The sequence below is a fragment of the Arvicola amphibius genome, chromosome 2 (genome assembly GCF_903992535.2).
Source record: "Arvicola amphibius chromosome 2, mArvAmp1.2, whole genome shotgun sequence".
In the NCBI taxonomy this organism is placed as follows: Eukaryota; Metazoa; Chordata; class Mammalia; order Rodentia; family Cricetidae; genus Arvicola; species Arvicola amphibius.
Genome location: NC_052048.2, coordinates 131,497,663 through 131,523,716, shown reverse-complemented (window position 1 = coordinate 131,523,716; position 26,054 = coordinate 131,497,663). Strand labels below are relative to the sequence as shown.

General features: G+C 52.3%; 1 protein-coding gene across 2 annotated transcripts; it reads left to right on the top strand.

Moving 5' to 3' along the window:
• The first annotated feature begins 69 nt into the window (after positions 1-69).
• Positions 70-22,564, top strand: Cad (carbamoyl-phosphate synthetase 2, aspartate transcarbamylase, and dihydroorotase). Of its 2 annotated transcripts, XM_038318166.1 has the most exons (45): positions 70-395; positions 607-746; positions 3,589-3,718; positions 4,496-4,638; positions 4,756-4,897; positions 5,242-5,413; positions 5,601-5,786; positions 5,926-6,038; positions 6,268-6,413; positions 6,669-6,800; positions 6,932-7,165; positions 7,286-7,507; positions 7,662-7,850; positions 8,082-8,206; positions 8,333-8,463; positions 12,135-12,247; positions 12,429-12,673; positions 12,839-13,085; positions 13,365-13,463; positions 13,597-13,821; positions 13,906-14,088; positions 14,267-14,485; positions 14,727-14,894; positions 15,558-15,740; positions 15,848-15,952; positions 16,342-16,581; positions 16,787-16,868; positions 17,019-17,185; positions 17,296-17,460; positions 17,600-17,731; positions 17,845-18,046; positions 18,239-18,429; positions 18,524-18,664; positions 18,838-18,939; positions 19,367-19,463; positions 19,743-19,793; positions 20,082-20,126; positions 20,226-20,395; positions 20,482-20,556; positions 20,927-21,139; positions 21,293-21,418; positions 21,557-21,712; positions 21,798-21,899; positions 22,007-22,101; positions 22,192-22,564. In XM_038318166.1, exons 1-45 carry the CDS (start codon positions 314-316, stop codon positions 22,292-22,294), a joined length of 6,729 nt encoding a protein of 2,242 aa, XP_038174094.1. In that variant the 5' UTR covers positions 70-313; the 3' UTR covers positions 22,295-22,564. The 2 variants fall into 2 exon arrangements, with proteins under 2 accessions (XP_038174094.1, XP_038174095.1); XM_038318167.1 differs by lacking the exon at positions 19,743-19,793 and having other exon boundaries at positions 71-395.
• Positions 22,565-26,054: the final 3,490 nt, after the last annotated feature.

Sequence of the window (26,054 nt, the reverse complement as noted above, 5' to 3'; positions counted from 1 at the left end):
GCTGGTTTGGGACGGTCGGGTTTCTCGGGTCTCAAGGGTTTTGCTCGGTGCTCGGTGTGATGCTGAGGACACACCCCATGGTCCCGCCCCTTACGTGCCGGCCCCGCCCCTCACGCTACCGGCTCCCTGCGCCGTCGCAGTCGTGCTTCAGCTCAGTACGATTAGGGCTCCCGCCTGCCGCGCCCGCCTGCTCTCCAGCGCTCCGCGCAGCGAGCCACGTGGACCAACTCCGGCGCGCGGTGTTCGCTTGGTTCCAGTGAGGCTCGCCGCGCCTCCCGCGTCTCTGTGCTCGCCCGGTCTCAGCTCCGACCCCATGGCGGCCCTGGTGTTGGAGGACGGGTCGGTGCTGCAGGGCCGGCCCTTTGGGGCCGCTGTGTCGACTGCTGGGGAAGTGGGTAAGCAAGCCCGGGCGGGCTGCCGACTCATCCCACTCTGCTTAAACTGTCCACCCCTCCTGCACACTCCTCTCCCCGATTCGGTGGCCGCAGCCCCAGCTCCCTTTCACCACTCACGACCGAAGCAGTCATCTCCTCTGGGATTTGCTGCGCTCGGGGCAGTGTTCTGAAGGCTGCCCTTGCCAGAACTCAGTTCTGCCTCTTTCTTCAGTGTTTCAGACCGGCATGGTCGGCTACCCAGAGGCCCTCACTGACCCTTCGTACAAAGCTCAGATCTTAGTGCTAACGTACCCTCTCATCGGCAACTACGGCATTCCCTCAGATGAAGAGGACGAGTTCGGCCTGAGCAAGGTAGTCACACCCAGTGCTTTCTCTACATCCCTTCTCAGATCAGAAGTTAACGGTGAAGTGACACTCTGTTGGACATCCTAGAGGAGAGCGGAAAGCACTAAGGCGGCCGTGGTTACAGGGCTTTTAGGGACCTTGAAAGGCAGAGCTGGAGACCGCAGAGCCTCCGGGTGGTACCCCATTTCAGAGTCTTGTGTGAAGTAAAGGTACGGGCCATAGGAAATGGCAAAGGGCTTATGGGAGTAGTTATCCAAATGAAATGCAAGGGGTGCACTTTTTCTAGTTATTTCATAAGAACCAACAAAGCTTTTTAAATTTTTTTTTTTAGTAACAGTCATAGGGCAAACAAGATCCTTTAGGTAGTCAGCCTTCCTAATGCTATGGCCCTTTAATACAGATCCTTATGTCTTGGTGATCCCCGAATTATTTTCATTGCTACTTCATAACGGTAACTTTGCTACTGATGTGAATTGTAATGTAAACAACTGATATTTCCAATGGTCATAGACGACCCCTGTAAAAAGGTCGTTTGGCCTGGGGGTCGTGACCCACAGGTTAAGTGTCACTACTTTAGGATCCTATAAGTTGATAAGAGACTGGAAACCAGGGTTGTACCCCTTCTAGTACCAATCATTGCCAGTTCATCTACATCCGTGACACTGATCACCATCTGGACTCCGGGCATTCTTTTATTTTCTGCTTCTCAATAGTATTTGTTTCTAGATAGAAAACTCAAATTTTGACCAGCCTGGTCTACAAGAGCTAGTTCCAGGACACGCTCTAAAGCTACGGAGAAACCCTGTCTCAAAAAACCAAAAAAAAGAAAAAGAAAAACTCAAATTTCCTCATGTAGTGAGGTCCTCCCCATTCATTCTGTAAAATCTGGAAACTAAGTTGTCTTTGAGAGTTAGGTACAAATATTAACACAATAATTTTGATAATAGAAATCACCATAGACTAGATACAGTATTTCACAAAATTTGCTTAAGCCCCGATTCCAGTCTTATGGTGTCTTCCTATCGAACCTTGGCTGACCTGGAATTCCCGGAGATCTACCTGCCTCTGTCTCCCAAGTCATGACATTTAATACTTTACCAAACCTTTAAACTTTTCCTTCTTTTAAAATTATTTTTATATTTTTTGTTTTTGGAGATATGATACTGTATTCTAGGCTAACTTCAAACTTCTCCTGCCTTTGCCTCCTGAGTGCTGGTACTAAACACGTGCCACCGCCACCTGACTAATTCTTATTTTTGAAGCCTGCCCTGAATAAGGGCACACTAATTGTTATTCCTGCAAGTTTTTCATCGTAGTATCTTATGAATTTGGTTAACATGTGAATTGTCAAAAATTTAGACCCCTGAGATCTCCTACAGCCCAATGCATTCGCTGTGCCTGAAGCTGTGTGCGTGGGTCAGTCCACCTACCCTGGGGAGGGCTGCAGCTCAGGTAGACCTTCAAACTCAGAACCCTCCCACCTTAGCTTCCTCTGGTGCTGAGATTGCAAGTACGGCGAGTACATCATCATCATCATCATCACTAAGGACCAGGGTCTCTGTGAAGCCCACACTGCCTTCAAGCTTGCAGATGTTTGTCTCAGCAGTGCTGGGGTTGCAAATGTCAATATTTTGCCTTTAAATACAACTTTTCACTTAGCTTGTTTTCAAGACAAGATCTTGCTAATTCATACCCCTCCATCCCTGGAGTCTTTCTTTTTGAGACAGTGTTTCCCAGGCTAGCCTGGTACTCACTATTGTTAAGCCATACTGACCTCCAACTATTGGCAATTTTCTGCCTTGTCCCCCCCCCCAACCCCCAGGAATGGGATTATAGACACATGCCACCAGCCTGTCTTGAATGTCATTTAATCCCTCCCACAAAAACTTTACCAGGTCAGGTATGGCATCTACCCACTTAGTCCCAGTGCTGGGGAGGTAGAGGCAGACTAGCTCTACATAGCCCATCTCGGTCGGGCCAGCCTGAGCTATGTAGTGAGAACTTGTCTCTAAACAAAGTGTCCTTTTAAATTTACTATAATGTACTTCTTTGGAGTAATAAATTGGTTATCTTTTTAAAACTATAATCTGAAATGAAATGATAAAATGACATATCTGTCTGGTATTATACCCTGTAACTTTTTAAAAAATTTGTTTGTTTGTTTTTTTGAGACAGGGTTTCTCAGTGTAGCCCAGGCTGCCCTGGAACTCACTCTGTAGACTAGGCTAGCCTCCAACTCAGTGATCCAATTAAAGGCGTGCAGCACCACACCTGGGAAGCTTTGTTCTATTGTAATGTTCTGTGCGAATATCTTTTTATAGTTGTATTTTATTTATGTTTTAATAAATAAAGCTTGCCTAAAGATCAGAAGGGTAAAGCTAAGCTTCTAGAGGTCAGGGAGTGGTGGCACACACCTTTAATCCAAAGATTTGGGAAACTGAGGCAGACGGACTCTGAGTTCAAGGTCAATGCTGAAACAAATGCAGGTGGTGGTGGCTCACACTTTTAATCCCAGTACTAGGAAGTCACGCTTTTAATCCCAGCACCAGTCTGTGTCAGGTGCAAGTACACATTCCTGACACATTGGAAACAGAAGGAAGAAGTGGAAGGGGTTCCATCTTTGAAGGAAGCTAATGTACAGTGGATATGCGGGAGTCGGGTGCTCACAGGGAAGACTTGTAAACTCGCTTTAGGACAAGGGAAAATACCATTTTCTGTTCCTTGCACTCTGGGCCCATGTTCAGGACTACCTGTGAAAGCAGGAAGGAATGACAGACTGTGGGCCTAACAGAGACAATGTCAGGGCGTTGTCTCTGGACTCCTCACCGTCTCCTCTTTCCATCTGTAGTGGTTTGAATCCTCGGAGATCCACGTGGCAGGACTGGTGGTGGGTGAATGCTGTCCCACGCCCAGCCACTGGAGTGCCACCTGCACCCTGCATGAGTGGCTACAGCAGCACGGCATCCCTGGCCTGCAAGGTATGATCGCACACACTGGAATGTCTGGGTATAGGGCAGTGGGCCTAGCTGGAAAGAAACAGGTTTCTGAAATCTGTTAGTTCCCGAGTCTATGGTTGCAATGCAGAATGTGCAAAGTTTAGATTAAAGACGAACCCAAACTATTGCTCAGAAGGAAAAACTCTAAAGAAAGCAAACCTAGCTCCTGGATTGCCTGTTAAGTCCGACTCTCAGCAGATTTTTACATGGTTACATTGCATTTGGCTAATGCATGTCTGAAAGGCAGCTCTGCTCCCTGCTGTATCCTCAGTGGATATCTGCTGACGTGTAAAATATAATCTGTAGATCCTGTAACTATTTCATGAAAACAAACTATTCTTCCTTAAGAGAATTAATTGTGTAGTCTTCCCCTTTTCCCCCTTTTGGGGGGGGGGGGGGGGGGGGTTGGTTTTGAGCTTTTGAAACAGGGTATGTGTAGCCCAGGCTTGACTCAAAGGCAATATGTGACCAAGATGACCTTGAACACTCGACCCTCCTGCCACTTCCCAAGGGCCAATGTTCCCAACTGCACCACTGTGCACAGCTTATGTTCTTATTCCTAATGTCACTTAGCCTTTTCGTTTTTCTCTAGAAGTTATTTTCAGTAATTAGATCGCTGTAGATCACGGTTCATTTTGGGCAGGGTCCCTCCATCAGCCCATGGGGCAGTTGGGTTTGACTTAGGGCCGTGGAGCAGGAGTGTTCCTGAACGCCTGCCCTCCCTGGTGACTGTCATCTGAAGCTGTGCTGTTTTGATAGGAGTGGACACTCGGGAGCTGACTAAAAAGTTACGGGAACAAGGGTCTCTACTGGGGAAGCTGGTCCAGAGTGGGACAGAGCCTTCAGCCCTGCCATTCGTGGACCCCAATGCCAGGCCCCTGGCACCAGAGGTCTCTATTAAGGTACAGAGGAGGTGCCCACAAGTGGGGTAAACTCAAGGACTTAAGAGATGGGGTTTGGTGTGGGCATGTCTTCACTTGCCGATCTGTGGCTGCCAACTGTTGTTCTTTGTTCCTCAGACTCCACGGGTATTCAATGCAGGGGGTGCCCCTCGGATTTTTGCTCTGGACTGTGGCCTCAAGTACAATCAGATCCGATGTCTCTGCCAGCTTGGGGCTGAGGTTACTGTGGTTCCGTGGAACCATGAATTAGACAGCCAGAGTGAGTATCTGGGGCCTTGCAGACAAGCAGCTTTTGTTTGGGTGGGAGAGCTGTCCCTCAGAACAGGTGGTGAAAGTCAGCGTGAGTTGTAGGAAGGAAGGTAGAAACCAGGGGCTCCGTTTTCACAGTCGAGAGTGTGTGTGTGTGTGTGGTCTATTATTTTAACTGTGGGGGACACAAGTGTGTGCCATACAACCTTAAGAAGTCAGGTCTCTTGTGGGTTCTGGGAATCGAACTCAGGTCGTCAGGCTTGCACAGTTGGTGCCTTTATCTGCTGAGTCATCTCGTCAGCCCTCGGGTGTCTTTGAAATCCCATTTATGACCACCTTTTCTGCCCATTCCAGAATATGATGGTCTCTTCCTAAGTAATGGACCTGGTGATCCTGCCTCTTATCCTGGTGTGGTATCCACACTGAACCGCGTCTTGTCTGAGCCCAATCCCCGACCTGTGTTTGGAATCTGCCTTGGACACCAGCTGTTGGCTTTAGCCATTGGGGCCAAAACTTACAAAATGAGGTGGGGCTTGGGAGAATAGGAGCCAGCACTTGGGATGTAATTGAGGAGGGCACTGTCTTGAGAGCTGGGGGTTACTGGTGTGGAAACTGGCTTCGAGCTGTCAGGAGCAATGCGATCTGAAAGGGCTGAGTTTGCTTTAGTCACAAGAGGGTGGTGAGAGCAGTTGATTCAGTGTCCCATTATCTAGGTACGGAAACCGAGGCCACAACCAACCCTGTTTACTGGTGGGCACCGGGCGATGCTTCCTGACGTCCCAGAATCACGGGTTTGCTGTGGATGCAGACTCGCTGCCAGCAGGCTGGGCTCCTCTCTTCACCAACGCCAATGACTGTTCCAATGAAGGCATTGTCCACGACAGCCTTCCCTTTTTCAGGTGAGTGTGGGGTGCGTGGGGCAACAAGGGGCCTTGAAGATGGGCAAAGAAAGCCCAGCAGCCGTGGACCTCGACCCTGGAGGCTGCCACAACCATAGCCGTGACGTCAGAGGTTTCTGTAATTCAATGTCTTTGACAGTGTCCAGTTTCACCCAGAGCACCGCGCTGGCCCTTCAGATATGGAACTGCTTTTTGATATATTTCTGGAAACTGTGAGAGAGGCTGTAGCTGGGAACCCTGGGGGCCAGACAGGTAAGCCGCTTTGTGGACTTAAGAACGGGGCTAGTTCAGGACAAGCCCAAGATGGACTTATTCTAAAGGCTGTGTTTGGGGGGGAGGAAGAGAAGCAACCCCGGGCAGTTGGAGGTCCTGGGCTCCTCTCTCAGGCGCTCTGTACTTCTTTTCTGGAACAAGGGTTCAATCTGCATGGCTTCTGGAGGCCCACTCTCTTGGCATTCAATGACTTTCTTTGCGTTCACAGTTAAAGAGCGATTGGCGCAGCGCCTCTGTCCCCCTGGGATTCCCATTCCTGGTTCTGGGCTTCCACCACCACGGAAAGTTCTGATCCTAGGCTCTGGGGGCCTCTCCATTGGCCAAGCTGGAGAATTTGACTACTCGGGCTCTCAGGTAAGGTGTGGCTATTGCCTCCCATCCGGATGTGCGACCCATGGAGTCATAAGGAGAAGGACTAAGGCCTGGGCACTGTTAGCAGGGATGAAATGGCCCGGGGAGGTCTGCGTGCATCCAGATGGATGAGGTTGTGAAGTACAGAAGTCCCTTATTAAGGACTGGAGTACAAGGAAGGGAGAGAGGAAGAGAAATGCTGGCCTAAGGCTTCAGTCGTTTGTCAAGGAGGCTGATAGGCCATTTTTGTCCTGTCAGGCAATTAAAGCCCTGAAGGAGGAGAACATCCAGACATTGCTGATCAACCCCAACATTGCCACAGTGCAAACCTCTCAGGGGCTGGCAGACAAGGTCTATTTCCTTCCCATAACACCTCACTACGTAACCCAGGTATGGCTCAGATAAGGGTGGCTGGAAGAGGGGACTCTTGATGGGCAAGGGGTTTCACTGGTACCTATGGGGCTCTAAACTGCTTTGATCTACTCTCCCCTAATGGTTTGGATTCCTATCTCCTGCCTCAGGTGATTCGTAACGAACGCCCAGATGGTGTCTTACTGACTTTTGGGGGCCAAACAGCCCTGAACTGTGGTGTGGAGCTGACCAAAGCTGGGGTACTAGCTCGGTATGGAGTCCGGGTGTTGGGTACACCCGTGGAGACCATTGAACTGACGGAGGACCGACGAGCCTTTGCTGCCAGGATGGCTGAGATTGGAGAGCACGTAGCCCCCAGTGAAGCGGCAAATTCTCTTGAGCAGGTTTGTGAGTGGTTGGGTAAAGAGTGAGGTCATTTCCTCTGTATCTTATTTCCTTTGGGTTCAGGAGCCCTCTGGGCAGTAGCAAAAGACTTGTTGGTTCACGTCTTCTGCTCACTGCAGGCTCAGGCAGCTGCTGAGAGACTGGGCTACCCTGTGCTGGTGCGTGCAGCCTTTGCCCTGGGTGGTCTCGGCTCCGGCTTCGCCTCCACCAAAGAGGAGCTGTCAGCTCTTGTGGCCCCAGCTTTCGCCCACACCAGCCAGGTGCTGATAGACAAGTCTCTGAAGGGCTGGAAGGAGATTGAATATGAGGTGGTGAGAGACGCCTATGGCAACTGTGTAACGGTGAGTGATGGGGTGCAGGGTGGCCCAGGCATCTGAACTCATGGATGAGCAGAATCTCGAGTAGTCTAGCCCCAGTCATAGCAGGACCTGGGGATGTAGGCTGCTGGTTCTTTTGACTTCCTTCGTTGGTGACCTCCACCACCCCCCTTCGTAGGTATGTAACATGGAGAACTTAGACCCACTGGGCATCCACACTGGTGAGTCTATCGTGGTGGCTCCCAGCCAGACCCTGAATGACAGAGAGTACCAACTTCTGCGACGGACAGCTATCAAGGTCACCCAGCACCTGGGGATTGTTGGGGAGTGCAATGTGCAGTACGCCTTGAACCCAGAGTCTGAGCAGGTGAGCCTGTGAAGTTAATACTGCACCATTGTATCTTGGTCTTTGGGCCTCGAGGTTAATAGGTTTCTTGGTCCTGCCCACTCTACACTGAAGCCAGGATCTTGGTTAGGGTTGGAGCTTGGAGAGGGCCCTTTCACTCCAACCCTATTGGGGATGCGGTCATCTTTCATTTTTGAGCACTTTTCTAGGTCAGGTACCAATGACTTTTTCTCTCTGTTCTCCCGTTTGCAGTATTACATCATTGAAGTAAATGCCAGACTCTCCCGCAGCTCTGCCCTGGCCAGTAAGGCCACAGGCTACCCTCTAGCCTACGTGGCAGCCAAGCTAGCCTTGGGCATTCCCCTGCCAGAGCTCAGGTATCAGGTGCTGTCGGGGAGGGGGGACTTGAAAGCATTCAGAAGATAGGGACTGCAAGAGTGACGAGACGCTCACCCTGCATTTCCTCCTCTGTCCATTTGGTATCCCAACTTCCTGATGCTCAGGAACTCTGTTACGGGGGGAACAGCAGCATTTGAGCCCAGCCTGGACTACTGTGTGGTAAAGATTCCCCGATGGGACCTCAGCAAGTTCCTGCGTGTCAGTACAAAGATTGGGAGCTGTATGAAGAGTGTGGGTGAGTGTTGCACTCCCGGGGTCCTGTAGAACCAAGATGCTGGCATTACATCGTTGTATATGCTAGACCAGTGGTTCGCAGCCTTCCTAATGCTGTAACCCTTCCGTACAATTCCTCAGGCTGTGGTGACCCCAACCTTAAAATGATCTCAGTGCTACTTCATAACTGTAATTTTGCTACTGTTATGAATCATAATGTAAATATCTGATATGCAGAATGAATATCGGATATGTGATCCTCAAAAGGGTCACAACCAGAGGTTGAGAACCACTGGTCTAGAATGTCAGTGATATCTAGTGTGGCCTGAATTTTCCCTGCTCCTTTATTGGTATTAACTTAGAAATAATGGTTTCAGAGTTAATGGGTGCGTTTCAGGTTGGATGGTCATCGTCCGGAGCAGGGTCAGACTCATCTGGAAACCTGTGTTGGGATAGTCCCTGGGGTCTTCTCTCTTCTTTAACAACCGAGTAAATGGAGAGGCCACAGGAAGAAAGTGACCTGGTTGAAGGCTCACAAAGGAACAGTGTGAACAACCAGGTCCTGTGAGGCCATCGTTCACTGCTCCTGCCCTTATCCTTGCGACTGGTCCCCTAGATGCACCTTCATCCGCATGGCATCTTCTCCACGGCCCCATCGTTAGGTTGATAAATGCTAGCGACCTTCTACTCTCTGCTTCAGGATCTGTTCAGGGGAGAGTTACTCTTGCTTTCCTGTGAGTCCTTGTTTATTTTTTAGGTATTTATTTTATCTGCATGTGACTGTTTTTCTTGCATATTTGTATGTGCCTCAGAACATATCAGGTCCCCTGGAACAGATGGTTGTGAGCCACCATGTGTGTGCTGGGAACTGAATGCGGATCCTCTGGAAAAACACAAGTGCTCTTAACTGCCAAGCCATCTCTCCAGCCCCAATCCTACTTAATTTTTAAAATTTGACAGTATTGTGCTTGTGTGTGTGATATCTGTGAGGGTGGCATGTGCATGCCACAGTATGGATGTGTGAGTTGGGACAATTTTAGAGTCCTTCTACCTTCTCGTGAGTTCCGGGCATTGAACACTGGTCGCCAGGCCCAGGTGGGAAGCTGCTCTCAGTGATCCCTTCTAAACTGAAGTCAGCATGGTGCTAGCCATTCTTAGCCTATCTCCTCCTCTGCCACTTTATAAGGTGGACTTTTTAAAAATGTAATTGGCTATGGGTGGATTCAAAGAATAGTAGGATCGTCTCTCTGTTATCCAAGCTTTTTAATATTCTAAAGGATGAAACATTCCAGATGGTGCCATCATGGGATGAATAAAGCAAGCCAGATAGCTGGGCAACCATCAGAGGTTCCGGCTGTTGCTTTAAACTGCAACAAGTTCCAGCATGTACAATGAAGTTTTGTCTTAACAGGGTGTTAAGATCAGAGCAAGACAGCACTAATTACCTGACAAAGAACTTCAGCACTTGGGAGGGTTAGAGAGAGGAGGATTGTAAGTTCAAGGCCAGTCTGGGCTACATAGTAAGTTCTGGGCCAGCCTAACCTGTGAGAGTGACACCCTGTCTCAAAAACAAAATGAAAAGCCCGTGGATTGTTCTAGAGCGTTGTGTGACAGTCACGACCACGCAGTGGTGAAGCAGGCTGGGATCTAAGTCCTGGTGTGCTCTGTAGTGTCCCTGCAGTGGCCCCATCTCAGGTGAGCGTGCACATGCACTAGCTCAGAGGCCACCTGATTTGGAGAAGCATGTCACTGCTCCAAGTCTCCATTTAGAGTGGGAGTGGCTTTTGAACAAGTAAGTCAGCTCAGATATTATTTCAGAATTTTTAGAAATCCTACAAGACTGCCAAGATGTTCCTTCTGGAGATGAATTTCTGTTATATGAAAATTATAATAAACATGGGACTGGAGCCATAATTAAATTATGGTTAAAATAAATGGATTGGAAATAGGACAAAGATTGAGTCCCAGCTGAGACTTTGAAATATCTTACACTCCTCCGGTCTTCTTGAAATGCCATCTTCCTGCTTACTGCTTATAAGTTTGTGTTTTTGTCTTTTTGAGAGAGGCTCTGGCCCTGCACTGTCCCGCTCTGTAGATGAGGTTGGCCTGGTGTTCACTATGTAGCCCAGATACTTTATCCAAACTTTTGGCAATCCTTCTGCTTGAGTCTCTTAATTTCTTCCCCCTAGACAAGGTCTCACTATAGAGCCATAGCTAGCATGGAACTTGCTATGTATAGAACAGTCTGGCCTCCAACTTAGAGTGATCCTCCAGCCTCTGCCTCAAAAATGCTGAGATGACAGGCATGAGCCACCACATTCAACCTTCAAGATACTGTTTAGCAAAAATCACCCAAATGATCATTCTCACTTCTTAGGGAGTTGTTATACTTTATACTTTGTATTGTAGACAGGAGTTTATGTGATGCAATTGGTACTTGACAAGAGCTACACAGTTACCGAGGGCCCTTGCACCTCCGGAAATTTTTTTGTAAGTAGTAACCTGAAATAAAATAAAAAAATATCCCAGGCTCATAACCATCCACACTTAAAAGCTCAATGTCCTGTAGTAATTCAGCAGTTAAATGATGGGAAAGCGTGTAGGAATTGAAGGAGTGCTTATGGGGCCATGTGGAGAAGTGCTTATGATTGGGGGAAAGCAGAACGTAGGTTTATACTGTAATTGTCTATGAAACATAGGGGGAAGCCCTGGAGCCAAAGCCCGTGCTTATCTGGGTGTGGTTTGGGTGGGTGTGCTGACTGGTACGTGAGGGGGCCAGAGGACGACCCCACGTGCTGTCACCCACTGACCCACTGCCTTTTCTCTTGACTGGCCAGTGATCCCCATCTCCAGTTCTAGGACTGGAAGCTGTGCCCCCACACCGATCTTTTGTCTGGGTTTTGGGACTTGAACTCAGGTGCTAGGCAAGTGCTATACTGACTGAACTATCTTTGCACCTCAAATCCTTGTTTGTTTGTTTCTTTTTTTTTTTCTTTTTTGGTTTTTCGAGACAGGGTTTCTCTGCAGCTTTTTTAGAGCCTGGCCTGGAACTAGCTCTTGTAGACCAGGCTAGCCTCGAACTCACAGAGATCCGCCTGCCTCTGCCTCCCGAGTGCTGGGATTAAAGGCGTGCGCCACCACCGCCCGGCTGTTTGTTTGTTTCTGAGGCAGGATCTTTTTATGTAGTCCTTTCTGGACTGAAACTTGTTATGTAGACCAGGCTGGCCTCACACTCACCAAGATCCGCCAGCCTGTGCTATCATGTGGGCCTTCAAATCTTAAAACACGCAGTTGGCTAAGGATGGATTCAAGGAGTAGTAGGATCATCTTCCTGTTATCCAGACCTTTTAATGTTCTATAGGATGAAACATTCCAGATGGTGCCATCATGGTGTGAATGAAGTGAGCCAGAGAGCTGGGCAACCGTCAGTAGAGTGTTCTGCTGCCGTTAGCTAATAAATCCCAGTAACAACAGGCCCTTTTCAGCATGCCGATTCCGTGTTGAGTCAGGACAGTTTGTGCTTGTCTGTGAAAATGGTAGGAATAAGAGGTGGTTTTCAGGATTCTTAACGGCGAAGCACCATGGAACCCACCACCACGGCCAAGATTCAAATAAAGCCCATGAGCGTGTTGGGCATCAATCACTACACGTACCCACCCACACCACTCTCTGTCCTTCATCCTGTTCTTCCAGGTGAAGTCATGGGCATTGGCCGCTCATTTGAAGAGGCCTTTCAGAAGGCCCTGCGCATGGTGGATGAGAACTGTGTGGGCTTTGACCACACAGTGAAGCCAGTCAGTGATGTGGTAAGCAGCTCTTCTTCCCGAAAGCACCCTGACGTGGGCCCTGCTCCACTCTGCCCCTCAGCCAGAACTTCTAGACAGTTACAGCAGTGGTCATGTGGTGATTTGCTGTTTCTCACTTCTGGACAGACCTTCCTACCCCTGCACCGTTCTGCACCCATCCATCTGTGCTCTTCCCCAACAGGAGTTGGAGACACCAACTGATAAGCGGATCTTTGTGGTGGCCGCTGCTCTGTGGGCTGGCTACTCAGTGGAGCGCCTGTATGAGCTCACACGCATCGACTGCTGGTTCCTGCACCGGATGAAGCGCATCGTGACCCACGCCCAGCTGCTGGAACAACACCGTGGACAGCCTTTGCCCCAAGACCTCCTGCACCAGGCCAAGTGCCTTGGCTTCTCAGACAAACAGATTGCTCTTGCAGTCCTGAGGTCAGAGATGGTGGGGAGGGCCTCGGGCCAGCAAGGGTGGGGGGCCATTGGTGGGAAGCCTGGTCTTGCCTTCATTTGTCCAAGGATGTTTTCCTTTTCATCCCTGCCCTAGCATTCATTAGTCTGCTCTATTCCCAAGGCCCAACTGTGTTTCTGTCCCTTTAGCACAGAGCTGGCTGTTCGGAAGCTACGTCAGGAACTGGGGATTTGCCCAGCAGTGAAACAAATTGATACCGTTGCGGCTGAGTGGCCAGCACAGACCAATTACCTGTACCTGACATACTGGGGCAACACCCATGACCTCGACTTTCGAACACCTCACGTCCTGGTCCTTGGCTCTGGCGTCTACCGGATCGGCTCCAGTGTTGAGTTTGACTGGTGTGCTGTAGGCTGCATCCAGCAGCTCCGGAAGGTCAGAGTCCTTTGCTCCTAGTTTTCCTGCTCTCTGTGGCAGTTGCCTGTCCTCCCACGTGAGACCCTAGTCTTCCTATTAATGGCTGCACCTTCTGTCGTAGGTTTTGGGTTAGGGTCCTTCCTTAAGCTCTCTTGCTCCCTCTCACTGCCTGAATCTCCTCCCCATGTGTAGCTGTTCCACAGGAAGCAGGCAGGCTGGCAGGCTGCAGTGGGAGCTTTGACTCACTTTCTCTTTGTGCTTCCTCTTAATTGTTAATGCACCTACGCCCTATGGCAGATGGGTTATAAGACCATCATGGTGAATTACAACCCGGAGACAGTCAGCACCGACTATGATATGTGTGACCGACTCTACTTTGATGAGATCTCTTTTGAGGTGAGAGGGTACCCAGGGAATGAATGGGACAGGCTGGGCAGCCTTTGGCACTTAATCAGGCTGAGGGAAGCAGTGAGTGAGAAGGTCAGCCCCCAAGCCTTCTGTTGCCCTTGCTTCCTCTCCTGCACTACAGGTGGTGATGGACATCTACGAGCTGGAGAACCCTGAAGGTGTGATCCTGTCCATGGGGGGGCAGCTGCCCAACAACATGGCCATGGCTTTGCATCGGCAGCAATGCCGAGTGCTGGGCACCTCCCCTGAAGCCATTGATTCAGCTGAGAACCGATTCAAGTTCTCCAGGCTCCTAGATACCATTGGTATCAGCCAGCCTCAGTGGCGTGAGCTCAGCGACCTTGAGGTAGGCTGGGACCTGGCAGGAGGCCTAGGGATTGGATGTTGTTTGTGAGTGTGACCAGCCCTGCTGAGCCACCTGTTCCCTTAGTCTGCTCGCCAGTTCTGCCAGACTGTGGGGTACCCCTGTGTCGTGCGCCCCTCCTATGTGCTCAGCGGAGCTGCTATGAATGTGGCCTACACTGACGGGGACCTGGAGCGCTTCCTGAGCAGTGCAGCTGCTGTCTCCAAGGAGCACCCTGTGGTCATCTCCAAGTTCATTCAAGAAGCAAAGGTGAGCGTCTCCTCCCCGCCAGCCCCAGAGAAGGCTGCATTCCTGCCGAGCCATAGGCACCGTGGCCTCGGAAAGATGGGTTGTATTAGTGCTGCTTCACAGACGGAGCTTCTTAGGGAGGGCAGCAGGAATCGGAAATGGCCCTGTCTTACATCCCACTACCTGTGTCTGCCCCCAGGAGATTGATGTGGACGCTGTAGCCTGCGATGGCATCGTGTCGGCCATTGCCATCTCTGAGCATGTGGAGAATGCAGGTGTGCATTCAGGGGATGCTACGTTAGTGACCCCCCCACAAGACATCACCCCCAAAACTCTGGAGCGGATCAAAGCCATTGTGCATGCTGTGGGCCAGGAGCTCCAGGTCACTGGGCCCTTCAATCTGCAGCTCATTGCCAAGGTAATAAGTCGACAGGAAGGGACCAGAGCCTACAGCTCCTCCGTGTTCCACTGTCTATAACCCTCATCCGTGCGGGCAGCAGAGCTAGGGAGGGGTCATTTCCAGAGTCCACAGCACTGTCAGAGCTGTAACAGTCACACAGTTGATCACTCACTCGAGAATGAGGGTGAGAACTCAGGTTCGTAGAGCAGTGTCCGCCCACCTGGGCTGACGGGGCCTGATCTGATGTTCTTTCCCCAAGGATGACCAGCTGAAAGTCATTGAATGCAATGTGCGTGTCTCTCGCTCCTTCCCCTTCGTGTCCAAAACACTAGGTGTTGACCTAGTGGCGCTGGCCACGAGGATCATCATGGGAGAGAAGGTAGAACCCGTGGGGCTCATGACCGGCTCTGGAGTCGTGGGAGTAAAGGTAAGGGGAACACGGGCCCTTGAGACTGGTGTACAAAGCTCCTAGTTGTTACAAAGAACTTAGGTTAAAAACTAGATGGTTCTGCAAACTGTGGAACACCTGGCTGCTTCGTTTGATTAATTTATTTATATTTTTGGTGGTACTGGAGACTTGAACCCAGGGCCTCAGGCATGCGAGACAAGTGCTCTGCCGCTCAGCCTAGGAGTAGTGCTCAATGAGCAGATAAACCCTCACCCACGCAAGGCATCGATGCCCAACCATGGGATAATAAGATGGTCATCGTCCCTTAAGAGCTTACCCTGTAGGAGGCAAAAGAAGTTTGGTCCAAAAATAGCCTGTTATGGAACAGTCTGTGATACACCTACATAACCAAGTTATAAACCAAATGTACAAGGAGTTTGGAGATGGGCGATGCTGTTTCCAAAAGGGTGCTCTGGGAAAGCTTGGGAGAAGGGGTGGTATTGGAACTGAGTCTCAAGAATGGTACGGCTGTTGGATTTACAAAGCTCCTTGGAGCTGTGTTAGGGCCAGGAAACAGCCAGGGTGGAGGCAGTGTGGGAGCAGCAGGGCTCAGGGAAGGCCAGCCCTGCTGTGCCAGGGTGATGGAGACAGGGCCCCTTTGTTGCCTCTTCTCCCGACACTTTGGTCCTGCTGCTCCCCCAGGTGCCTCAGTTCTCCTTCTCCCGCTTGGCTGGTGCTGACGTGGTGCTGGGCGTAGAGATGACCAGCACTGGGGAGGTGGCTGGCTTTGGAGAGAGCCGTTGTGAGGCCTACCTCAAAGCCATGCTCAGCACTGGCTTTAAGATCCCAAAGAAGAACATCCTTCTGACCATTGGCAGCTACAAGGTACTAAGGCCGCCAGGGGGTGGGGGAGAGGGGGAAGGCCAGAAGTCACACGGTTTCAGCTTCCTAGGCCAGGACTCACTTGTCTCCTTCCGCCTGCCCGGTTCTAGAACAAAAGTGAGTTGCTCCCAACTGTGCGGCTGCTGGAGAGCCTGGGCTACAGCCTCTATGCCAGTCTGGGTACAGCTGACTTCTACACTGAGCACGGGGTCAAGGTACGTGGTGGCCTCCCACCATCCCCCTTTGGCCCTAGAGGAGGCTCCCCTTTTCCCCTTCCCCAGTGTAGCCCAAGCAGGGTATGTAAGAAAGCAAAGAAGTTTCTCGAAGGTTCTCCTGCACTGTTGACATGTTGGTGGTCTTGTGTTTTTACTTCCCAAGTCGTGTGTGTGTGTACATGCGTGTGAGCTCATACTTCTTGCACAGAGGAGAAATACTTTTTCTGTTGAGAACTATACCTTGCCAATAGCAACTAGAGGCAGCCCCTCGCCCCCAGCCTGTGGATTCTCATTCTCCTCATCATGGACTCTGGGACCAGAGCCTTTCAGATAAGCCTCCCTGGCGCTTGTGGGAGTGAGGTGGCCCTGACTCTCGTTTGGGCTGGCAGGTAACTGCTGTGGACTGGCACTTTGAAGAGGCTGTGGATGGCGAGTGCCCACCCCAGCGGAGCATCCTGGATCAGCTGGCTGAGAATCACTTTGAGCTAGTGATCAACCTGTCGATGCGCGGGGCTGGGGGTCGCCGTCTTTCCTCCTTTGTCACCAAGGGCTACCGTACCCGGCGCCTGGCTGCTGACTTCTCTGTCCCTCTCATCATCGACATCAAGTGCACCAAACTCTTTGTGGAGGTGACATGGTCCCGCATGCTGGCCGCTGCTGTGATGGGGGAGGGGGGCGTGGTCTGGGGTTGGGAGGGGGCCGTGTGGAAAGGCTGTGTGGGTGCAGCTTTGTAGGTCCAGAGGCAGTGAGGTGGGATGGAGAGAACTCGGCTTCTACCTCTCCTCCCAAAGCTACCCTTCCTTTAAGCCTGTCCTGACTGCCCTCCCCTTGCAGGCCCTAGGTCAGATTGGCCCTGCCCCTCCTCTGAAAGTCCATGTTGACTGCATGACCTCCCAGAAGCTGGTGCGACTACCTGGTGAGTGTGTCCCTTGGGACACTGATGGCAGCTCCTAGAGGCTCTGTTCTGAGCTCCCTTGGTCAGTGGTGCTCCTGACTGAGGGGCTTGCATTAGCGGCTGTGAATTCTCTCACACTCCAACTCTGACCTTGCCCCTCACATTCCCCAGGATTGATCGACGTCCATGTGCACCTTCGGGAACCAGGTGGGACACACAAAGAGGACTTTGCCTCAGGCACAGCCGCTGCTTTGGCTGGGGGTGTCACCATGGTTTGTGCCATGCCTAACACCCGGCCCCCCATCATCGATGCCCCTGCTCTGGCCCTGGCCCAGAAGGTAAGCCACTATACCCCTGCCTACCTGAACCTCTTTCCCTCTGTTCTGGCACCTTGCTGGTGTGTGGGCATGGATGTCAGCAACCCTTACCTTGTGTGTATCTTCTCTAGCTGGCAGAGGCCGGTGCCCGCTGTGACTTTGCCCTGTTCCTTGGGGCTTCGTCTGAAAACGCGGGGACTCTGGGTGCCGTGGCTGGTTCTGCAGCGGGGCTAAAGCTCTACCTCAATGAGACCTTCTCTGAGCTACGGCTGGACAGCGTGGCCCAGTGGATGGAGGTAGGGAATATATCACCACAGGTTGTCTCCTGGCTTGAGGCCTTGTCTGCGTGGGCTGTCAGCAGAGGGGGTTCAGGTTCTTCTGGGGCACAGGGAATCAAAAGCTCATCAGTTTCTCTCATCAATTCTTTGTGCCCAGCATTTTGAGACCTGGCCTTCCCACCTCCCCATTGTGGCCCATGCCGAGCGGCAAAGCGTTGCTGCGGTTCTCATGGTGGCTCAGCTGACCCAGCGCCCAGTACACATATGCCACGTGGCTCGGAAGGAAGAGGTGAGTGCAGCGAAGGGAGCCCAGGAGCCCAAGCCTTGTCACGTTTGGCCCTCGGTGCTCTGTAGGGCAGAGCATGTTGGGGGCCCCTGTGGATCGCCCTGCTTTTTCTCTAGATCCTGCTGATTAAAACTGCGAAGGCCCAGGGGCTGCCAGTGACCTGTGAGGTTGCACCCCACCATCTCTTCCTAAACCGGGAAGACTTGGAGCGCCTGGGACCTGGGAAGGGAGAGGTCCGGCCGGAGCTTGGTTCCCGAGAGGACATGGAAGCTCTGTGGGAGAACATGGCTGTCATCGACTGCTTTGCCTCAGACCATGGTGAGTTCAGGGACGCGGTAGTGGGTAGCTGACAAGTGCTGGTTGGGGGGAGATGAGTGAGGCTGCGCATGCAGGGGCCAAGCCCCAGAGGGGCCACAGAGGAAAGCATGGCCACTGTGTTTGGGAGTGAAGCCGGTGACTGGAACGAGGTTTTCCGGCCTGCCCCCCAGAGTGACAGCTGCTTTCTTCCAGCTCCCCATACCTTGGAGGAGAAGTGTGGGCCCAAGCCTCCACCTGGCTTCCCAGGACTGGAGACCATGTTGCCGCTCTTGCTGACGGCTGTGAGTGAGGGCCGCCTCAGTCTGGATGACCTGTTACAGCGACTACACCACAACCCGCGGCGGATCTTCCACCTGCCCCTTCAGGAGGACACCTATGTAGAGGTGTGGGGACAGGGACCGGAGGTGGGGAGAGTGCCGCCCTCAGAGCTGTGCTCTGGAGACCTTACCCTTGTGTGACCCTTGACCCTTTGGGCAGGTGGATCTGGAGCACGAGTGGACAATCCCCAGCCACATGCCCTTCTCCAAGGCCCACTGGACGCCATTTGAAGGGCAGAAGGTGAAGGGTACCATCCGCCGTGTGGTCTTACGAGGAGAGGTTGCTTATATCGACGGACAGGTACATGTGGCCCCAGTTGGTCTCGGTGGTGACGTCTTGGCAGGATTCTCACTTTACCCCTGCCCAGTACAGACCCACTGCTGTGTCCCAGGTGACATTTGCTTACTGGTGTCTGCTTCTCTAAGAGCCCCTGTGTGCTCTCCTCCCTCACATCCCTTGCCTTCTGTGTGCAGGTGTTGGTACCCCCAGGCTATGGACAAGATGTTCGGAAGTGGCCTCAGGGAGCTGTTCCCCAGCCTCCTCCTTCAGCTCCTGCCACAGCAGAAATAACCACGGTAACCACTCTGTCCCGGGCTGGATCTGGTCATCAGTGTGGGGGTGGGGGGGGTAGTGCCCTGGGGCTGGATCTGGCCATGGGGGCGTGCCCTGGGGCTGGATCTGGCCATGGGGGGCGTGCCCTGGGGCTGGGCCTGCAGCAGTTTCACACTCCCTGATCCAGAATGGACCTGGCTTTGAGTTTAGGAAGTCAGCTCTGAAAAATCACAAGTTACTGTGTCTGCCCAGGCCTTGTTGCTAGATTGGCACATACCTCAAACAGGCCAATTGTGTCCACCAACCGTTGGCAACATGTTGGGAGACTGTAGCAGGACAGAGGTGCCATGGAGTGGGCTCTGCACTGGGGGACCCTGGCTTTTCCTAAGGGACTGTTGTGGGCCAGTGTAGGTCAGTCACTTTCAACATGCTGGGCCGTCTCCATTTCAGACCCCTGAGAGACCACGCCGAGTCACGCCAGGCCTTCCTGATGGCCGCTTCCACTTACCACCCCGAATCCACCGAGCCTCTGATCCAGGTTTGCCAGGTAAGACGGGTCCCGTGGCACAGGACGCAGGCTTGTTCCTACTGACCTGTGTGGGGATGGATACTGTTCCTCCCAGCATCCATAATGGGCCAGGGTTGGGGCTCAACTGCCCAGGAACTGATTCAGGCTCTTCCTCTCGGGGCTCCTTTGTCCTTTACCTGTCTCCTTCCCTTGCTCCTAGTCTGAGCCACTGCATCCTTCTCTGACTAAAGTAATTTCTACAGCATGAAGCAAGCGTCCCATAGCATTTTCTCACAGGCCTTTTTTCGTTGTGGGCAGCTATGTACCTCCGCCCTGGAGCTGGGATCTCATGGGTCAGCCGAGCATGGGGTAAATCCCGCTTGCTGGTTGGTGTGAACTTGGCCATTCCTCTGCCTCAGATCCCTGATGCCAGCTGGGAAGGCCCTGGGAGGGCACCACTTGACCCATGCAGCACATCCCCTCCAGGAGTCCCGGGTCCCTCCCGTAGCTGCTGCATCCTTCCTGCTCTCCCCTAACCTGCTGTAGCACCTGTGGTTTGAGGTGGCTTTAACACAAGCACCGGGAGCAGAGGTCCTTGTGACTTTGGCCCACCACAGCACGGCCACCGGGTGACCTCTGTCCAATTGCCCTTTGCAGCTGAGGAACCCAAAGAGAAGCCATCCAGGAAGATAGTGGAGCCAGGTGAGCCCAGCCTGATGCATATTCACCCAGGGGCTTCTGTAGCCTGGTCCAAGTATGGTGGCCTTCTGACCAGCGTCTCTGTACTGCCCCTCACTGCAGAGCTGATGGGAACCCCTGATGGTCCCTGCTACCCTGCACCGCCAGTACCCAGACAGGCATCACCTCAGAACCTGGGGGCTTCTGGCCTGCTGCACCCCCAGACGTCACCCCTGCTACACTCCTTAGTGGGCCAACACATCCTGTCTGTCAAGCAGTTCACTAAGGATCAGGTGCCTGGGGGAGAAAGGGCAGCGACACCCAGAGTTTGAGGATTTGGTGGCAGGACCCATGGGGCTGACTCAACGGTCTTTCACAGATGTCCCATCTGTTCAACGTGGCGCACACACTACGGATGATGGTTCAGAAAGAGCGGAGCCTCGACATCCTAAAGGTCAGGAGGGCGGTGTAGTGGACAGTGGGTCTACCTGGTCCCTTTGTGTATATATCAGACTGTGCTGCGGGGCTCTGCTTGGAAGGTCCCTGAGATCTGGCCCTGTCCCCTTGGCTGCCTTCGAGCCGTGGTTGACCTACACATGGGGGTAGTCACAGGAGACAGCTGTGATGTTGTCTCTTGGGGTCTTACACACAGGGGTGGCCTTAGTTTCCAGTCATGCTAGTGTGGAAATGTCAAGTTGTGACAGGTCTCAGGGGAGGGTCTCAGCGCCCTCTGGTGTAAGAGGAGGGTGAGTGCTGCCCTGTGCACATTCCTGAGGTGCGCACGCACGCACACACACACCCCTTCCTCTCCGTCCTGTCCTCAGGGGAAGGTCATGGCCTCCATGTTCTACGAGGTGAGCACCCGCACCAGCAGCTCCTTTGCAGCAGCCATGGCCCGGCTTGGGGGCGCTGTTCTCAGCTTCTCAGAAGCCACGTCCTCCGTCCAGAAGGGCGAGTCCCTCGCCGACTCAGTGCAGACCATGAGTTGCTACGCCGACGTCGTCGTGCTCCGGCACCCTCAGCCCGGGGCTGTGGAGGTGAGATGGGGTGACCCAGGCTGGACCAAGGAACATCGTGTCCCTTCCTGCTCGCATGTCCTGTGCCCACAAGTCTAAGGTTGGGTTGGACGGGTGAAGGGACCTAGGAAATGGAGAAGGCGGGATTCTCCACATGGCCTCCTGTCTTCCCAGCTGGCGGCTAAGCACTGTCGCAGACCAGTGATCAATGCTGGGGATGGGGTTGGAGAACACCCTACTCAGGCCCTACTAGACATCTTCACCATCCGAGAAGAGCTGGGGACTGTCAACGGCATGACGGTGAGGGTGCCAGGAGTTGGGGGGGGGGCAGCAGGCGGAGGCAGTCCAGGAGTGGTGTCTCTAGTCCTGAGGGCCGAGATTTTGAGCTGACAGGACGGGTGCCTGCTGTGTCTGTCTGCTGACTTCTGCCTCCTTTAGATCACCATGGTAGGTGACCTGAAGCATGGGCGCACAGTGCACTCCCTGGCCTGCCTGCTCACCCAGTACCGTGTGAGCCTACGCTATGTGGCACCTCCCAGCCTGTGCATGCCAGCCAGCGTCCGGGACTTTGTGGCTTCACGGGGCACCAAACAGGTGAGCTCCTGGTGGCTCATCTCATCTTGGGGGCTGAGGGGACGGTGGTGAGAACTCAGTACTGACTCAAGGGCTCCCTCTCCAGGAGGAGTTTGAGAGCATCGAGGAGGCCCTGCCTGACACCGACGTGCTCTACATGACTCGCATCCAGAAAGAACGATTTGGCTCTGCCCAAGAATACGAAGCTGTGAGCATAGGCCCAGGGCTGGGCTGTAGAGCATCCATAGAAGAGGGCGGGAAGGCTGGGCATGCGCCTCTGTCCTGAACCTAATGGGGACCCTGCCTACCTTGCAGTGCTTTGGTCAGTTCATCCTCACTCCCCACATCATGACCCGAGCCAAGAAAAAGATGGTGGTGATGCACCCGATGCCACGTGTCAATGAGATAAGGTGATGTGGCCCTGCTGTTCAGGAGCCCTCGTGTGCCCGCCGGGACAGGTTCTCCTAGAGCTGGGTGGTAACGCTCTCCTTCTCTTGCAGTGTGGAGGTGGACTCGGACCCCCGAGCGGCCTACTTCCGCCAAGCTGAGAACGGCATGTACATCCGCATGGCTCTGCTGGCCACTGTGCTCGGCCGTTTCTAGGGCCCAGCCTCCGTTGTCTCTTCAGGCCCAGCTGCTGGGCAAGGAATCCCAATGCCCCCTACGGGGGTAGCACACTTAGCAGGCGTCCAAGGGGCATCCAGATAGCCCGGGCATATAAATATACAGACCGAGACCTCGCTTTAGGCCCAGACTATTCTCTGGCTTGGGGGTGCAGTCTTTAATACTGGGGGCCCCTCTGCCTCTTCTCCGTTCTTACACTCAAATCTGTACAGTTACTTTTCTACTGATATAATAAAGAGCCAAACAGTCCCTGGTTCCTTATGAGTGCCATGGGCCGGCAGAGGAAGTCTGTGGTGGGATGCGAGACCCCCACTGGGCTCTGTGGGGCTCGGGCTGACACTTGGTGCTCACATTATGTGTTTCCCAGACATTGAGTCTCCCCTAGAGACTCTGGCTTGTGTCCAGCCTGCCCTGCGTTAAGTCGCAGTCCAAGTCCTGAGCAGTGGGGCTTGGCCTTCTAGGAGAACACCCAGGTCCTGGAGAAGGGAGGCTGTGCACTGGGTTGTTGCTGCCGAGATTGACTGTCCTCCAGGCATTGACTCCTTCCTGACTAGCCCTGTCCTTCAGTGGCCTGGGTTGCCGTCATACCCCAGAACCTCACCCTGGGTTCTCCAGTTGTCATCAGTATGGGGAACCCCTCTTACTATCTCTGGGGACCACTCCTAATGCAATGGAGAGCTGAGCAGCCTTTGGCGTGGGGCCCTGGGTAGGTGCTAAGGGGGAGTAGCTCTTGTGGCTGCAGGTGAAGGCTGGGAGCTGCGGTTCTGGTCCATGAACTTGAACAACAGACTTGACTTGGCACGCCCTGGGCATAAAGCTCTGTGTTCCCTAGGAGTACAGAAGATAATCAACTCACTCAGTTGTTTTCCATGTTTTGAAACAAAGCCAGGCATGTTTGGAATTGCTTTATAGCCCCAGCTGCCCTCGCTCCCAAGTCTGAGGTTGGAAGCCTGTACCATCACATCTGGCCTTCCTTTGATTTCCAGTTTTAGGTTATAGAAAGACATGCAGTGGTTTCTATAGATTGACCTTCCACACATCAACTCCCAGTGGTCCAGACTACCCAGTCTCCACTCAGTGGGTGCACTTTGCAGCAATGGGAAGGAATCACCTTTTTTTGTTGTTTGTTTTAAAGATTTATTTATTTATTATGTATACAATGTTCTGTATGTATATATGCTTGCTGGCCAGAAGAGGGCACCAGATCTTACTACAGATGGCTGTGAGCCACCATGTGGTTGCTGGGAATTGAACTCAGGACCTCTGAGCCATCTCTCCAGCCCAGGAATTGCCTTTTTAAAGGTAGTGCCAAAATAAACTTGATGCCCATTTCCCTTCAGTCTTAACAGCCTTTTCAGCCTTTCTCAGCTGTGCAGACTGGCTCGGAGAAGTTGGCAGTTGGCTTGTGAGACTGATCACAGCCTGCTTGGTTTCAAATGCATCTATTAGAAAGGAACTCGTCATTTCTGGCTTTTAGGCCACATATCAAATAGCTGGAACCAGTTTGCAGAGATCAAGACTCACAAAGGCTTGGTGGGCAGGCCTGGAAGTGGGGAAAAATCTCACGTACACCACAACCTGGCAGAGCAGTGAAAATGGCCTGCCATGCAGCGGCGAGCCAGGCTTGGCAAAGGGTTTCTGCCTAGTGGGTAGAGTTGACAGACCACAGCAGGCTGTGAGATTTGTATTTCAGTTCTGAAAGAAACAGGGTCATAGCCTGGGTGCTGTCTGAGGAGCAGTTGGGGTGAGTGGGTTCAGTCCTGTGCCCTGGAGGAGCTGAAACAGCCGGGCCTGCTGATACATGGGCCCTGAATACCCAGCCCACCAGCCATCACTCCTCGAACTGGGGGTGGGCTGGATGGGTTGATGTACAGAATTCCTTTCCAGTACTTCTCTGCTTAGATTGCGCAAGTGTAAGCCTGGAGACCATTAGCCTGCCACAGAGGCTCACAGAACTTGGAGCCGTCCCTGTGTGGAAGCTGCACTTGCTGCCAAGTGGCATGCACGCTCTCCTCGGTTGCTAAGTGGTGGGAGGTGTTCCTGCCCTGCTTGCTTTGGCTCTCCTAATCATAACACAGCTCTAAATTGAATAAACTTCACTACAACCAGAAATAAGGTCTTATACTGGGAAATAAAATGAAAGCAGCTATTAGCAAAGAAAACATTTCAATAAAGTCCGCCACGTCTGACTGAGCCTTTCTCCACCCATTGAGAAGCCACCTTGAGTGTGCCATGTGATTCTTATTAGCTGCCAGAACTCAATTTCCTGGCCTCAATACCCAAGACATTTGACCTATTTTTTTCTGGTAATGGCTCTTGTGTGTCAGGAGCGGACCTAAGCACTTTGCAGCTGCTAGCATTTCTTCGGGTATTTTGGATGAATCCTTCAAATCTATTCATCATCTTGAAAGACACCTGTCGTTTACCTTCAACTCTTTATCTGGAAAATGACTTGAAAGTCAGCAGCCCCGTGGAGCTCTGCATCCGACCCCCAGCCGGCCATGAGTCATGTCAGAGCCCGAGCTGTGAAGGGCAGAGTTTGAAGTTCCCCGTGTCGAACTGGCAGGAGTCTGACCCTGTAGCACTGTCCCAGAGGTGGTAGGGGCATTGGCTGGTGGGAGATGAATCAGGATGGAGACAAAGGAGCTGAGCTTTGTGGGGCAGGCTGGTGGCAGCACCCGGGGAAGACGGAGAAGCACTGTCCCACTGGCAGGGCGATCAGGAGACAGGCAGGTGGATCTCTGTGAGTTTGAGGTCAGCCTGGTCTACATAAGGAGTTCCAGGACGGCCAGGGCTACATAGTGAGACCGTCTCCCTGAAAAACACACAGCATCTGGGAAGATGGCTTAGGGACAAGTACTGATGGCCTTGCAGAAGCTTCAGTCATGGCAGCCAACTGTCCTTAACTCTTGTGTGTGTTTGGGGGGGGGGGGGAGAGACACCCTCTTGTGGCTTTCACAGACACTGCAGGCACACGGTACCAGCCATACATGCAGGCAAAATCGCCATACACATAGATTTTTTATTTTTACAACAGGGTTCACAATAGCTCTAGCTGGCCTGGAACTCACGGGGCTATGCCTGCCTCTGCCTCCCTACTGCTGAGGTTAAAGGTGTGTGCTACTATACCTGGCATAGCCAAAAAAAAAAAAAAAAACTTTTTAAAAGATATGGCCAGAGTGGGGGGTGGGCACTGAAGGGATAGCCCAGTGGTTAAGACTACTACTCTTATATTTTTGGTTGTGAGCCTAGCCTTTAACGGCTGAGCCATCCCTCCAGGCCAAGACAACTACTCTTACAGAGATCCCAAGTTTGGTTCCCAGCATCTATGTTGGGTGGCTCACAACTGCATTTAACACTAGCTCCAGGTAGATCCAATGCCTTTGGCCTCTGTGGGCATTCTGCACTTATGTGCACAGATGCATGTGTGTAATTTAAAATAAAATATTTAGAGCTGGATAGAATTGCTTGAGTGTTTGGTGGTTAAGAGTACACATTCCTCTTCCAGAGCTACACAGTGAGGCCCTGGCTCAAAAAACAAAACAAACTACATGGGTTCTGGGGATTGAACTTGGGTCCTCATGTTTGCAGGACACGCACTTTTCTGTCTGAGTTATCTTCCCAGCCCCATCCATGCCATTTCTTAAACAAATTTTTTTAAAAAATTATATGTATGTGTGTGTGTTTGAATGTATGTCACATGTGTGGGTGACCCTGGACAATCCCTTGGAACTGAAGT